The sequence below is a fragment of the Amphiura filiformis genome, chromosome 18 (genome assembly GCF_039555335.1).
Source record: "Amphiura filiformis chromosome 18, Afil_fr2py, whole genome shotgun sequence".
In the NCBI taxonomy this organism is placed as follows: Eukaryota; Metazoa; Echinodermata; class Ophiuroidea; order Amphilepidida; family Amphiuridae; genus Amphiura; species Amphiura filiformis.
In genome coordinates this window covers 5,739,341-5,753,763 of record NC_092645.1, presented here as the reverse complement: position 1 = coordinate 5,753,763, position 14,423 = coordinate 5,739,341, and the positions used below count along the sequence as shown (strand labels likewise).

General features: G+C 36.8%; 1 protein-coding gene across 1 annotated transcript; it reads left to right on the top strand.

Moving 5' to 3' along the window:
- The first annotated feature begins 3,017 nt into the window (after positions 1-3,017).
- LOC140139792 (uncharacterized) lies at positions 3,018-10,255 on the top strand. Its single transcript, XM_072161504.1, has 2 exons — positions 3,018-3,189; positions 5,238-10,255. The coding sequence occupies exons 1-2, from the start codon at positions 3,040-3,042 to the stop codon at positions 8,124-8,126; spliced, it is 3,039 nt and encodes a 1,012-aa protein (XP_072017605.1). The 5' UTR covers positions 3,018-3,039; the 3' UTR covers positions 8,127-10,255.
- The last annotated feature ends 4,168 nt before the right edge of the window (positions 10,256-14,423 follow it).

Here is a 14,423-nt window from a genome sequence, read left to right as displayed (position 1 = left end):
AATATATGTGATTGATTTTGTGTGACTTTTGAGCGTTAAATGTTTCAAAATTTAAAAATGAACAAAAAATGCGAGTAACTATGATGTCATCAACATGACCATTATATTTATGATAAATAATTATTGCGCCCTAAAAAAGAAATGGTTAACAAATGGTTTGAATACATCGCATACGACCTTATAGTAACTTTATCTAGAAATTTGTGCAAGTTACTTGTCAATTTTCGCCAGAAACGATCTTTTTCCTAAGGTTACTGCCCGGCTCATTAGCGCGATATGTGATATTCTTTACCTCGAGTTTACTGCCCTCTGTTGACGACAGGGCTTCGAACTCTTATCAAGGCGATCTAAGAAGTGCAGGGCCGTGACAGAACCAGTTTAGACTAACCTTCTTGAAAACTTTTCTACACATAATATGTGTTTTGACTTTTCGGCTTTTTCTCTGTCTTTGTTCCCAGTTTCAACTGAACAAAATGTTTGCAAATAATTCACTTTCCAGGGTTGCCAAAAGATTTCAGCCCGAATCGCGGGTCAAATAATCGAAAAGTCACCCAATTGTTCTCTTTACTATTGGTTTCTATTCGCCACTTGCACGGTTCTGCCATTATGCACTATATGCGGGCAGAGCCTCGAACTGGCAGCCTACCTGAATTGGAAGTGACCTAGTCAGATAACATTCTGTGTAAGGCTACGTAATTCTTCCTTTAATGTATGCTGCCAGTTCGAGGCTCTCCCCGCATATAGTGCATAATGGCTGAACAGTGCAAGTGGCGTAATGGGGCAGGAAACTATTGGAAGTCGTGGGAGCCAATGTTGAAAAGTCGCCCAAATTTTTTCTTGACCATTGGTTTCTATGGGACAGGAAATTGTCATAAGTCGTGGGAAAAATCTTCAAAAGTTGCCCAATTGGGCTACCAAATCGTGGGTTTGGCAACCCTGTCACTTTCCTATGTTATCATACAGCAAACTAATTTGACATGATGTTATGTGACTTGAATATTTATCAAAGTGTTACAAAACAATCCGACTTTTAACTTCTTTTGAAAATTCCGCTCACAATGGCATGCATTTATTTACTCAACCATATCATGTTTGGATTTTTTTCTAAATGAGCCAGAAATGTATGAAAAAGTATGTACTGGTGAGTCCAACTGACAGGAACATCTATAGATAAACAATACAAGATACAAGAGAATACCTTGAAAAGCACCAAACAAATAATTCAATAAACAAAACACTCTGTGGACAGTTTGTATGAAAGTATGACAATGGGAAACAAAATAAAAATAAGCACAGGGAGGGGGGCTTGTTGATCACATCTCGTTGCTAAAGACCACTTAAGCTTGAGGATTATCCTTTGAAAGGTTTAGAATATTCCCATCTCAAAACTCACAAAACTTTTTAGTGGCTTAAGAGGTAGCTTATTGTCATAGCATGGTACCAAATTTCATTTTTTGTTAGTTGTATCAATTTATTTCAGCATTACCCAAAAGACTAACAAATAAAGGAGGGCAGAGCCACCCTAAAGCCGACTTTTTAATTCTAATTTTTTTTTCAGGTTTCTTCCATATTTTGTTATTTATTTCAGCATTTCAACAACAAAAAATCACAAATAAAAGGTTTTTTTACTAATTTCTGTCCAGTTTTTGTTAGTTTTTTACAATTTATTTCAGCATTTACCAAATATTTCAAAATAAAAGGGGCTGCGTCCCCCCCCCCCCATCAACTTACACATTTTGGGTGATTTTTTGACAACATTTCACAGCTATTACCTTGGGCTAGTTTTTTTGTAAACCTTGTGTGCACCTGAGCAAACTAAATGAAAAAAAACAGACAGAAATATTAACATTTTGCACTGAGTTACTGTGTAAATATAGGCCTTCAAAAAAGAAGGCCTATGACATTGTATTCAATTTCTGCAAGTAATGCATGATAACTAATTGTGAAATTATGATTCCCTAAAAATAAATTGTTTAGGCCTATTATAGGTATTTGAATTTGGGTCAAATTCTCTTTCATGGGTGACTATTATAATCAAATATTCCATGAAAAGAAGATTGCACTGGATAATGCAGAATTATTTATCCCTTTATATACTCACTGAAGCTTGGAAGGATTTCAACGTGACGCATATATCAAATGCAGCATTTTCAATACTAAGTTATTAAGAATGAATGCCAATGTCAGAGTCTACAAAACTTGTATCAGACAGAGTAGATTTAGTGTTCATTCATGTGGAAAAAAATTGGGGCACTGATATATTTAGTGCTGCTGCTAATTTAAAGCTACAGGTACTGAACAGGGTTGCCAAAAGATTTCAGCCCGAATCGCGGGTCAAATAATCGAAAAGTCACCCAATTTTTCTCTTTACCATTGGTTTCTATGGGACATGAAACTATCGGAAGTCGCGGGAGCCAATGTTGAAAAGTCGCCCAATTTTTTTCTTAACCATTGGTTTCTATGCAGGAAATTGTCAAAAGTCGCGGGAAAAATCTTCAAAAGTTGCCCAATTGGGCTACCAAATCGCGGGTTTGGCAACCCTGGTACTGAAAAAGAAATAGTGAGTTTGGTGCATGCAGACAACAATAGTACTTACTATGTCATTACCTGAAGTGGGATATTGAGGATAATAATAGATTTCATCTGAATAGACTTTGAGGCATGTTGAGGATTTTGTAGCTGTCATCATTGCATCTAATGTAGTCTGCACTCAGACTGAACCTAATTGGATATGTGCTGGACATAAACTCTGCACCAAATGTGGACCGCACCTGCTTGGTTGCATATTAACCTACTGCACCAAAGGACCAAAATGTGTATTGCACCAAATGACTATAGCAGAATATACTGTGTATTTGATCCTGATGTTGGTTGACTATGCAGCTGTGAAATTTTGTCATCAAAAATTATTCAATGCGATCATTGTGATGACTTGTATTACTATAGGGCTGCATTAACAATAGCAATTCTGGAATTGGACAAATGTTCAAGTGCAATTGTGACATACCCCGGTGACATACCATAGGCCTGATATCCAATATGGATTTAAGGGCACAAATTAACATGGGGAGTCTGTGCTTTTGCTATGGTCATGGCGGGATTGGCGAGGTATCAGCTCTGCATTACTGGACTATGACTAAGGAAGATCAGGATAAAGGGAAAATGAAAGCGCTAGGAATCAAGGATGAGGTAGGATATTTTGCTGTTCTAGGTGAAATCCATATAAAGTAATATTCAGATTTCCTTTTACAAATTAAGCGCATTGCTAGCCGTCCCAGCGTATTATTTTGCACATGGTCCAATGCACGCGGCTTGACGTCGCAAGACGTATACTGTGATGGTTAATTTGTAAAAGGATATCTGAATAATACTTTACCCCCTATGGAAGACATGTGCTTAATCATCCACACAGGGAGTGTGCATTTCAAATGGGGTTACCTGAATGGGTAACTCCATTTGAAATCTACACCCCCTGTGTGGAAGATTAAGGTCATGGATTTCAACTGGAATAGCCCATTTCTTTTCTTGTGTGTACTGTTTGTGAGTTTTTGTATGCGTCGGCATATACAAAATTTGTCACTCTAAACTGCAGACTTACCTGCAACCGAGGACAGTCCTCAGTCTAAAACTGCTGCAATAGACCTCAAATGCATGTTAAAATTCATTTGAGCGATACTTGCGGAATTGCTCAAAGCCGCGGACCATACCTGTAAAATATGCAGTCGGCAGTTGATGGCTAAAATTCCGTTTTGTATCATACACAAAAAAATCTGTCATTTTAGTCCACGGCTAGGCGATGAAAACACCATACACATTTCCGCGGTTAGATAGCAATACACAATGTCCTCGGTTGGCGGCAACACACACAGGGGTGTGTTGATATGTGTAGTGGCGTTGATAAATGCCGGCAAATGAGGACCTGTACCAGAACACATCCTACACAAACAAGGACGCACACCTAACCGAGGATGTCCTTGGTTGAACTGACCTTACCAGGAGATCTCAAATAGTATAAAAACATGTTTAAAACGGGTCCTCTGTTAGGGGGTTATGGACAGGTCCACGGACGGTTGTAAGTATCCAATCCTCCGCAACATGTGTAAATGAGGTCCACGGTATGTCGATGAATTGCTGATGTATAGGTCCTCGGTTAGATAGGATTTAGCAAAAGAGAGGAAAGTTAAAAGTCAAGGTCCTCGTTTGACGGCATTTACAAACATGTGTGTACTGTGCAGTGGCTAATTATATTACTATACAATCCAGGGGGAAGCCAGGGGAAATGGGAAATGCCACCAGAAGGGTACAAATAGTCAACTCATTGGGGAGATGAGTTCCATATGGGGGACCCCTGCCACCTAGCTTTATCTGTCCACCCCTACCTGAATTGTGTGTCAATTGCGTATATGTGTGCTGTTTGTGTTTTTTAATCAAGTAAGCAAGGACAAAATGATAATTTGACCTAAACTTACACAAACTTTGAAACAAAAAACATAGTCAACTGAGATGTATGCTGTGGGTGATCTTGTATAATTATGGTCCCTAGATAGCCTATTTTGAGGGTATAGGCATAGTGGAGTCGAGGATGTCCACAATTGGAGGTGTCCCCGGTTGGTGGCAAAAAAAAAATGAAAATAGTCCCTGGACTGTAGGTGATTTCAAACCTGTGTTTCCTGGTGAATTGAGGTAAATCTGTGTTTGCCAGTAAACAAGGACACGTGTAGGACTTTTCACATTTAAACTGGGGACCAGCACGTGCTCGGTTTGAGGAGGTCTGCAGTAGGTCCCAATTTGATGGCAAATGCATTTTAGAAATAAAATGCACTGATGGGTGTGTATGTGAAGGGGGCATAGGTGCATGTGTCTCACAGAAAGACCCCCTTTTTTGGATGGTAAGATTTCCCCAGTCTCACCAAAAGATCCCCATGTTAGGGCCTTCTCACTGAAAGACCCCCTTTTTTGGTGTCTAGGCTCTCACAGAAAGACCCCTAGTTTCGACCTGCTGTCTGCACATCACTGTTACTTCCAAAGTCGAGTTCCCCCCCCCCCCAAATGATGATGGGTATATCAATCATTTTGATACAGCCTGTATGCTGCTCCTGTATGCCACATTCAAATTACAGGTGATATAGGTGATTTTGAACATTGCCTTTTTTATTTTACAAGGTGTGTAGACAAAATGTATAATCATAACATATTAATTTAAGTATTGTTTTCTTTTTTAATGTCTTTATCTTTAGGATGACAATTCATCGACTGATAGCCAAGACCATAACCAAAATTCCAAAGTCAACCAACATGTACAACACCCTGACACAACAGATGATGACGGATTAGGTGAAATGATCGTAACAGACGTAGATGAAGATCATGCTCTGAACTTGAGGGGAAAACTAAGGCTGAACATCACGGAAGATGAACATTTATGGTCTATACAAGAAGAAGATGAATCTACTATAGATCTGGACCAAGACCATCATCTGGGCCAAGATCAGGTTGATCGCAAACTGGGCCAAAAATGTAATCTGGACCAGGACCAGTTAGACCACAGTGTGGCTAGTGATCATAATGTTTTAGACCTCAATGACCTGATCCAAGATGACACTCAGAACCAAGATCTGTACCAAAACAATCTGGACAAAGATCGTAACCATGGTAACAATTTGAATCAAGACAACACAAATCTGGACCATGTCCCCAATATGGACCGTGAATACAATTTGAAGCAAGAAAATAATCTGAATCAAGACCATGACAATCTGGACCAAGATCACAGTGTGAACCATGACCACGTCAATATGGATCAAGACTGTCTCAATCTGGCTGAAAACCACCATCTGAAATCGCAAGATAATCAACCACAGCAAAATCCTAATCTGATATCAGAAGATGACCAACTACGCCAATACATGACAAAAAATGGACAAATGCCTCTACAATTAGACAAAGCAATGCAAGTAGACCTGTACCAAGATCTCAATTTTAAGTCACAAAATGACCAAAGGCAAACAGATGGACAATTAAAGCCGGCGCAAGTGGACATAGAAACGCAAGTAGACCTGGAACAAGACCGTTATCAACAAGATGACCAACTACTGCAAAACATAACAGCAAATGGACAACTAATGTCTTCACAAAGAGACAAAGAAACACAAGCAGATCAAGCGCATGTAGACAAACAATCACAAGTGGGCCTACTAGGCCAAGACCAATATCTGAATCCACAAGTTGTTCAACTACAGCAAAATACAACCGAAAATGGACAGTTGATGCCGACACAAGTAGACAAAACAATGCAAGTTGACCTAGACCAAGATTTCAATCTGAAGTTATTTGAAGAGCAACTACAGCAAAATACAACAGAAAATGGACAATTGATGCCGACACAAGTAGACAAGCTAACGCAAGTTGACCTGGACCGAGACCACTATATGAAGAAGTCATACAATGACCAAGAAGTGGAAGCAGATGTAGACCAAAACCATAATCTGAATCCACAAGAAGACCAACTGCAGCGAAACATGACACAAAATGAACCATTTAAAGAATTTAAGTCTACACTACAAGTAGAACTGAACCAAACCCACAATGTGAACCCACTCGAACTACAGCAGAAACTGGCAAAGGAGGAACAATTAATACCTACACATAGGAACAATGAAACTGAATCAGATTTGGACCAAGTCCACAATGTGAACCCACAAGAAGATGAACTACAGCAGAAACTGGCAGAGGAAGAACAATTAATGCCTACACATAGGAACAATGAAACTGAGTCAGATCTGGGCCAAGTCCACAATCTGAACTCACAAGAAGGACTACAACAGCAAAGCACAGAGGAAGAGGAACAATCTGGACTGCCACAACAAGACAATGAATCTGTACTAAATTCAAATCAAGACCATAGTGTGAACTCCCGAGACAATCATCTGCAGCCAAACACATCAGAATTTGAACAATCAAAATCTACGACAAGAGATGATGACGCTCTAGTGGATTCCATCCAAGACCATAATAATCTCAAGTTGCAGCAAGAACATCTGCCACTCGAGCAAACAAAAGATGACAAATTGATTCCCATACAAGAAAGTGATGATGCTCTTAGAGATTCTGACCAAACAGATTCTAATCAAAGACCCAGTGATGCAGACAAGAAACCCTGTAGTGAATTTGGTGTGGATGGAACTGAAGATGGGGATTTCACACTTGCCAAAAGTCTCGCTGTGTCATCAGATGGGGACATTGTTGTTGCTGAACATGGTCTGGAAAGAGTGTATTTATTTGACCAGGATTTTGTTCACAAGTCTTCGATGAAATCGGACAAAACGAGACGTGAAGCAAAAATCTTGTATCCAACTGATGTGGCATTCACTTCACCAATACAAATAGGTGTTGTAGACCAGACGAGGTTTGTAAAGATTTTTAACAAAGAGGGCGCTTTTCTAAATAGTTTTAACATCAAAAGTGATACGGATGGTCGTGATGAAAGACCAAAAGCGTATTCAATTGAAGTCGCTTCAGATGGACGTATATTTGTCGGTGACATTCGTCGTAAAGTGATTACGATTCATAAAGAATTGAATGGCAAGTTTGAAAGGGTAAGAAAAGTCAATCTTAATATTGAACCACACTTCTTAGCAACTGGTGATTTTCAAAATGGCCACCACGATAGCAACCAAAATGGCTGCCAAAGTAGTGACCATGTTGTTGCATGTGACTGGAAAGCTGGTCAAGTGAATGGAATAGATTTGGAAATTGAAGACAAAGCTGACAATATCATCTTCCAGATAGACTCCTTCAAAGTTGATGGTCATCCAGGTCTTCCAAAAGGAGTAGCCTGTGACAGAGACAACCACCAGCTTTTCATTGCTGTATCGAGACTTGACGAATCCGGGAAAAGGAGAAATGTGTATAAGAATACAGGACATATTCATCAGTACACAACTACAGGAAAGTTTGAGTGTTGCATACACAATGGACTTAACCATCCACGTGGGATGACATGGCACCAAGGGGCCCTCTATATCGCCAACACAAATTCTGTTGCTGTATTAAGGATAGAAAAACCAAAATTAGAAACCAAAATTGTTGTGAAATGCTCTGTAGAAGTCAGTCAAAATTGGGTGTGAAGTTTGAAGCAGTGGCATATAGCATGAGTCATCCAAAGGGGGAGGAGCACCTGGACCATTAAGGGGTGCTGGTCTGATTTAAGGGGAAGCAGTTGTTTTTTAGTCATTTTCTATGGATTTTGTCCAATTTAATTTGGGGGAGGGGCTTGTCCCCTATGATGCTACAATGGTTTTAAAGTTCAAAAATGTAGACCTGAGAGTGTACACCAAATATTCAGTGGTGGTGCCTGGGGTATGAGGCAAATACCCCCACAGTCAGACCTCTTGCCTTTTTTTACTAAAACGTTGATTTCTCAGAGTTCATTTTTAACAATATTGTACGATTTTTGTGACAAGATAACTCGAAAAATATGCAAGCAAAAGGTAAACCTTTTGCACTATCGTTTATAGCACATCAAAGTCTAGGGAAGGTTTTCTCATTTTTTCAAAATATTTGTTTTGAACAAAAATATACACCATTATGTGCAATTTTTAGCTTAATAGGGTGACAAAATTGATTTTTCACATGTTTTTGCAATATTTCGAAAAATAAGACGAATTTCAAAAAAATTAAAAAGCTTCCCTAAGTTCATGTCTCGTCTCCACGAAAAACTAACTAATTTTTTTTTACTCCGAGCGGATTTTTTTTTAAGTTGTCACAAAAAAATTGGGGTAAAAAAGTGCATTTTTGTGATTTTTTCAAAAACTCGAGAGATTTTTGAACAATCTGACGTCACCATGGGATTCCTTGACTCATTTCCTTTCCAAAAATGTATAGTTTTATATACTTTGGACATACAATTCAAAAATAATGATGCTCGAAAAGGTCTGTGTTCTCTCCCATTACTCTGCCCTTAAATGATTGAAAGTGCTGCATCGATCTGGCAAAATCTATAACCCAGCAAACACAAACATATTTGTAAAATGTTATGAACTTTTTATAAATGCATTTTGGTTTTTGGACAAAATGCTTAAATAACATTTAAAATGTTGTAAAAATGTTATTATAAAATGTATTTTGGGAAGTATTCAGCATAAAATTGTAAAAGAATATTTAGCATCAAAGTTTTCACAAATGTTTTCCAATGTTATTAAAATGTTTTGTACCCTTTATATGCTAAACCAGCAAATTTTACATATGGTTTTCATAATACATCAATTTATATTTTATTGGTATCTTATTGTTTGTATCAATAATCAATGGGGTTAATGAGCTAAAATGACTGAAATGTAATATTTGCCAATATTTTGCTTAAATTAATGCATAACACCCAGCAAACACAAAACATTTTAAACCCAGGGGGGCACATCCAAAAGTTTTGGTGGGTATGTTCCCCCGGACTTTTAAGGTGGTGGGTCTTTGGGAGCTGACCTGACATTTAAGATGTTGCCTATTTTTGCATTATTCTCAAAAATTATAGCGCATTGGTGACAAGTAAGATATGTATATTATTGGGGCAAGGACTACAACTACTGCACTGGAAATTTTATTTCAGCACAAACAACAGTTGTGGAGTTACAGTCAAAAATGAGGGAAAACCAATATTTGATCAATAAATCAATAACTGCTTGCCTTGAAATGCTGAATTTTCAGTGCAGTAGTTGCAGTCCTTGCCCCTATAATTAACATCATGATATCTTACTTGTCACCTATGCGCTATAATTTGTGAGAAAAATGCAAAAATAGGCACAAAATTGGCCAGGGGTGTAGTACCCCCTTAAAACGGTATGTACACTGTAAGAAAATACATTACAACAACATTTTTAAAATGTTATTGTAAAATAGGTTTTGCAAACATTTTTTGCCAAATATTTCATTAAGGGATGTGGTATGAACGTTTGGACAGTATTTATTGTTAAGCACATCAGACATATCAAATTGCTTTCTGAATTGAAGAATGTCCTTCTGATATCAAATAATTTTGATTTTTTGAAATTCGCAATGTAATACACATTTTATGGCAAATGATTAAAATTGATATTTTTGATATTTAACAGTGCTCGAAGTAAACTTCATAAATCTGATGATATGACTTAAGGTGTATGTAGGTGGGATGAAAAGCCGATGATCAATTGAAAATTTTGACCTTTCGTATTGAAGGTATGGATTTTTTCCCCTAAAACACCAAACAAACTTAGGTCTCTTTGGGAAAAAATCCATATCTTCAATATGAAAGGTCAAAATTTTCAATTGATCGTCGGCTTTCCTCCCAGCTACATACACTTTAAGAATATATCATTGGATTTATAAAATTTACTTCGAGGACTGTTATATATCAAAAATGTGAAAAATATCAAATTTTAATAATTTGTCATAAAATTTGTATTATATTGTGAATTTCAAAAAATGAAAATTATTTGATATCAGAAAGACATTCTTCGTATGCAGAATGCAATTCGATATTTCCGATGTGCTCTCATGTCCCACAAAAAATACTGTCGAAACGCTCAAAACGCTCATTCCAGATCCCTTAACACTTTTAAGTAACATTATGTTGTAGGCCTAATATTATGCATTCAGTTTTCAAAAATGTTTTTGAATGTAATGACAATGTTTTATACCCTTTATACATGTATAACCCGACAAACATTTTCTGACAACCTTTTCTAACCTTTTGCGAATAATCTTGCAAACGTTTTCTGTTTGCTGGGTATATATGTTCAGGGTACTTTTATTTTGCATAGGTTGCATATTTGCATACGAAGTTGCATTTTTGTAAGAAATATAAGTGGGTTAAGGGATTGGATAGCAATGTTTGCACTGTCTTTTTTATGGGATAAATAGACACATCAAATTGCATTCTGAATATGTGACATGATCAAGGGGAATGAGTCGGATGTCGCTAATATTGTTTTTGAGATATTAGCAAAAACAGTGTTCAAATTCTTTTATATTGTTTTCAGCCATTGATAAATTGCTCATAACTCGGTAACCAGATGTCCGATTTTGATGGGGTTTGTATCAAAATGTAGCATTTGTAAACTGCCAGAAAATGATGTAAAAAACTCATTCCCCTTGATCATGTCACATTAGAGGAATGTACTGATGATATCAAATGATTTTGATATTTTGAAATTTGCAATATTATACAAATTTCATGGTAAATTATTAAAATGTATATTATTATTCTTAACCAAAACTTATTACATAATATTAGTAACATATGTCAAGGAGGTTTTTTGATCATTTTGCCAAAATTTTTGTTAGTTTGTATTAAATTTGGCCAACCTGATAAATTTGACTTTTGGTAAAGTGATGGGTCCAACTTAACAAGATTGGTATGTATGGGTCAGCTGCACATCCCTACCCAAACCAAACTTGAGTATCCCCCCCACCACAACAGGCCCTCTGCACCCCCCCATGTTGGAAATCTCCTAAGCCAATGTAAAGTACTCAAGTTTGGTTTGGGTAAGGGTGTGCCACTGAGAATTTGAAAGGGGACCCATTAATATTCCAATTGTTCAAGAAATTTGGACCCATCGATACAATTCAAGTCAAAAATTTTAGCCAAATTGAACAATTTTCCCCCAAATGTTTGGACCATTTTTTCGAAAAAAAAGGCTGAATTTGGGTAATTGATATATGAAAAGACAAAAATGCCACCCATGTTTGCGGCACATCCCCATCGACAACCCCCCCCACCCAGATAAAGTCGTTGGTATGATTCAGTGGGCTCATTTTATTTAACAAGAAAAATAAAACTGGCTTGATATCTCACACACTCTCTTTTAAAAAATTACTGTGAAAAAAACTTGAAGTGAAATTGGTGGCAATAATTCAAACTTTGTGTTCATTTCTGCTGGTTGAGTGCATAGTGGTTGATTAATAGGATCAAATCTACACAAAAGATCAAGTTTATTCAATTCTTCAGGATCATATCACTTATTCAATACAATTACTGTGTGGGAGTTGTTACCATGGTAACTCAAAACAGGCTCTCCCCACACAACAGAGTCGGATATGCGAGTTATTGATCAAGTTTGAGTTTGCATAGAAAATTTTACATGTTTTGCCATAAACACCTTGTACACCTCATATTGAAATTCCCTTACACAGGAAGGTGTGCGCCATCCTGCAGCTTTCCTGTGCTAGCCTTCTTTTGTTAAAATCCTGGGCAGGGTCTATCACTGATGCATATAATCCATCCGTTTTAGAGCTTTCCTGAGGCGCATGCTTAGCGAGGGGAATCCTGCCTTCTTTCTGTGTGAAAACGTGGTAGGGTATTTCAATATGAGCCCTTAAAGAACATTACAAATGTACCTTTTAGAAATGATTATTTTTGTTCCTTTTTAGAGATAACTGCATAATGATTTTTGATTTAAATCTTTTAAGATTTTCACTGAAATTTAATCCTTTTTATGCAAGTTGCATATTTTTCAGTATATGCTGGCAATCTACTGCATGTTGGCTTTGCTCCAATATTCAATCCGCAGACTTTCTGTTTGTCTAATGCATTCAAAGAATTTGAAAAAATGCTTTGTATTTATTTATTCGTACATTTCCAGCATTAGATCAATGCTACCATTTGCTGGTTTATTTATTACATATTTATACCTTTTTTTTTTCTTTTTACTTGATATTTGCTGCAATATTAAATATTATTTTTGTCTTTTTTTCCTATAGGTACTTTTATAATCATAAAGCATTATAACATTACTTTTAAGTAATTATTGTATATTGCATATTGCTTTCTACAGATTTGTATCTATTAAATGGGTTCCACACTCTGTGTTTTTGTGGCATCCACATCTCACACATCATAATATTATAGTATTACTTTAGTGTAATACTATTATAATTTAATTTGTATATTAATTATTATGCATTGCATTTTGTATATTGATACAAATTTATTACAAAAATGTTTACTCTGTATTGTTTCATTCTTTATTTGTACCAATGTGTGTTGTGATGAAATAAAACTGAACTGAACTGAACACAGATATGTTTCAGAATCAGAAAAAACATTTTTCAAAATCTTTTCAAATGTATTCATAACATTGAAAGAAACTGTTTTATAATAAACAATAAAAAAATAACATTCAACTTTTTGGGCAACATTTGAAAATGTTTTGATAATGTTATTAAAACATTTTATAACCTTTATAATTACCATGGTGTGCTCTGCTCACCTTTGTGCGCCCATATTGTAAGAGTTACTACATTGTTTTTGTGATCAGGGTAGTTTGAATATTCTGGTAGACCCTTGGCCCTTTTTGCACTGCTATTGCAGCATTTTGTTGTATATACAAAATAATAATACAAGCATGGAACATTGAGCAAAGTCAACAACCAAATGCTACATGTACTGCTGACAGTGGCATAGCGTGGGTCATCATATTGGGGGGCACCGACCATGATTGGGGGCACCGGGTCTGATTGGGGAGGGGGCACAAGCCATTTTTTGGCAATTTTCCTATGGGATTTTCTCATTTTTGCAGTCGATTAGGGGGCATGTGCCCCCCTCCCTGTGCCCCTTAATGACGCTACGCCACTGACTGCTGATTGGTTGCAAGTAAAAATTGTTAATAACTCTGCATCAGTTATATGTCTGGCATTGTGAAAAATCTATACATTTTGCTTTCAAGTAGGATCTCAGAATATTCCTCGGTTCCAAAGGCAAAGTGTTTAGATTTTTCACAATGCAGTCAACTAAACAAAAATGTGCAGTTTACAAAATTTACAAATAACTCTATGATTCCTGGTACTTGCATTCAAAATAATTTTAAACTCCAAATTTAATAATCGCAACTCGGAGCTCCACAAACTCACAAGTACAGCCTTAAAATGCCATCATGCACACACTAAATATTTATCAACACCTTTGAATCAGGTGAAACCCCTTTGTTAATTTTTTGCTTTTTTTTCTTGATACCACAAAATTGCTTTATGTAATTACATCATGTACACATATTTAATGGGCTATTCCAGTTGAAATCCATACACCCTCTATGGAAGACATGACTTTTATCGTCCACACAGGAAGTGTAAGTTTCAAATGGGGTTACCTGAATGGGTGACTCTATTTACATACATACATACATACATACACAATTCTTTTATAAAGCGCCGTTTCATCTAGATCACAGCGCATAAACAAATTCAAAGCATAAACACAATATAACAAACAAAGTGAGCAATAAAACAGTCAACTTTTGGGAAGAGATATGACTTCAGTAATTTCTTGAAGACTGGCAATGAGTTTGCAGTACTGATGGTGATGGGTAAATTGTTCCACAGTCCAGGAGCAGCCAGAGAAAAAGCTTTATTTGCGGCAGAATGAAGAGATTTGGCATTTAATTTATGTACAGTAAGCC

Coding starts and splice junctions, on each gene's coding strand:
- LOC140139792 (XM_072161504.1), top strand. CDS start 3,040: ATGGATTTAAGGGCACAAATTAACATGGGGAGTCTGTGCTTTTGCTAT. Junction 3,190..5,237: donor CGCTAGGAATCAAGGATGAG/GTAGGATATTTT, acceptor CTTTATCTTTAG/GATGACAATTCATCGACTGA.